Source organism: Monoraphidium neglectum, assembly GCF_000611645.1.
Source record: "Monoraphidium neglectum strain SAG 48.87 unplaced genomic scaffold scaffold01739, whole genome shotgun sequence".
Lineage (NCBI taxonomy): Eukaryota > Viridiplantae > Chlorophyta > Chlorophyceae > Sphaeropleales > Selenastraceae > Monoraphidium > Monoraphidium neglectum.
The window spans coordinates 11222-12821 of NW_014011889.1; the positions used below are offsets into that span (position 1 = coordinate 11222).

Sequence of the window (1600 nt, forward strand, 5' to 3'; positions counted from 1 at the left end):
TTTCCTCGTCGCCCCCTCCCACGCATCGCCCTCATCCCCCATCCCCTGCCCCGCCCCCCAAAATCGCCGCGCGTCGCCCGCAGGTCCGCGTCGCCGCTTGCAAGGTTGCCTGCGCGGTCGCCACCGCGCACCGGGCCCTCGTCCCAGACAGCGCCGCCCTGGCACGTGGCGGCCCAATCCATCTGGAGGAGGCCAGCGTCCAGATGCGCGACATGCGGCCAGCCGTGCCGCGCTCGGCGCGGTGGTCGGGCTCATGGCGCTGTTCAGGGGCTGCGTCAGCAAGGGTGAGCGTGATCTCGGGGCGGGGGGGCCTAGGCAGGTGGGAACATCCGGGGCAGCGCACTGTGGCGTTGGCACGTCGATGGCAGGAGCAGAGGTTTGCTGGCTCGCGCAGCTGCTGTTTCCGGCCGGCGCCTGGCAGGCCGCGGGCCCGCCTTCTGGCACCCGCTACTCCTCAATGCGTGAGGATTGAGCCTGCGCCCGTCGCCCCCTACTGCCGCGCCGCGCCCCGGCAGCCTGGCCGGCGGCAAGGGCGTGCACTGGATCCCTGCGCGCGCCATCATGTGCGTGTGCGCCGACGCGCCGCTGCGGCAGGAGCTCGAGACCGCGGTGTGGCGGGTCAGGCTGCTGGGGCCATCGGCGGCGCCGGGGCTGGTGTCGCAGGTGGGCCGGGCAGGGGCTGCCCCAGGCCGCGCCCGAGCCGCTGCGCATGCATTCGTGGGCGCGCACGGGTGGGATATGCATCGTGTGCAAACGGATTCACGTTTTGTTGCGACCCCACNTGATGACAGTGCGTATTGCTCTGGCCACCAGTGCCCCCACCCACCGCGGACCCACCCGCCCGCGCCGCCCCTGCCCTCTTCATCTCAGGTGTGGGTCGAGGTATGGCGCCAGGCGGCCCCCCATGAGTTCAGCAAGGTGGTGGTCCTGCTGGACGTTGTGGCGCTGCTGCAGGTGCGCCGCGGGGTGCGCTGATGCTTGCTCCCCCGCACACTTCCCCCCCTTCCCGGCACCCCTGGTTCCACTGAAGTGCCTCCTGCGCAGCACAAGTGACCTTACGGCACGCCTGTTGCGGTTGCATGCCTTAAGTTCCATGCCCTCTGCCGCCTTCCCAATACCCCCCCCCCTCTCACCCACCTGCTCACCCTCCTCGCCCTTGCTCCCCCTGTCAAGTTTGACGCCCTGTCATTACTGGAGTGCTGCCGCCTGCTGGCCGGCACAGAGGGCGAGCAGCGCGCGGGCCTGCAGGTCGGTGGGCGAGCAGTCCACGAGCGCGCCCCCCGGCCAGCTGAGGAGAGGGGGAGCTCAGGGCGACGCGGCGCGCTGGTGACTGCGCGCTGTGCGGCGGCGGCGACGCGGCGCAAGCGGCTGTTGCGCGGGAACGGATGTGCCGCTTTTTCCCTTCTAGNCAGCCTGGCGTTTCCGATCACAACGTTTCATGACTGTTTGTGGATGCAACGTGATCCACTTGCTGCAGGCCAAGATGGACGCCGCGGCACGCAAGATGGCAAAGCGGCTGCCGGACCCGTCCAGGGCAGCTCGTGGCGCTGAGGGACGTGCGGGAGAACAGGGTGGCGGCCAGCCTGCTGGCGGCGCTGGC

The 1600-nt window shown here is 70.5% G+C and overlaps 1 protein-coding gene across 1 annotated transcript in view; it reads left to right on the top strand.

The window, feature by feature from the left end:
- The window catches only part of MNEG_8867 (hypothetical protein), a gene marked incomplete at both ends in the record, with an annotated part of 7065 nt that extends 6090 nt beyond the window's left edge, over nt 1-975 (top strand). Inside the window, 3 exons of the mRNA XM_014042661.1 lie at nt 84-244; nt 516-663; nt 871-975. Of these exons, the coding sequence (XP_013898115.1) occupies nt 84-244; nt 516-663; nt 871-975 (414 nt within the window). The remainder of the gene's footprint in view (nt 1-83; nt 245-515; nt 664-870) is intronic.
- Nucleotides 976-1600: the final 625 nt, after the last annotated feature.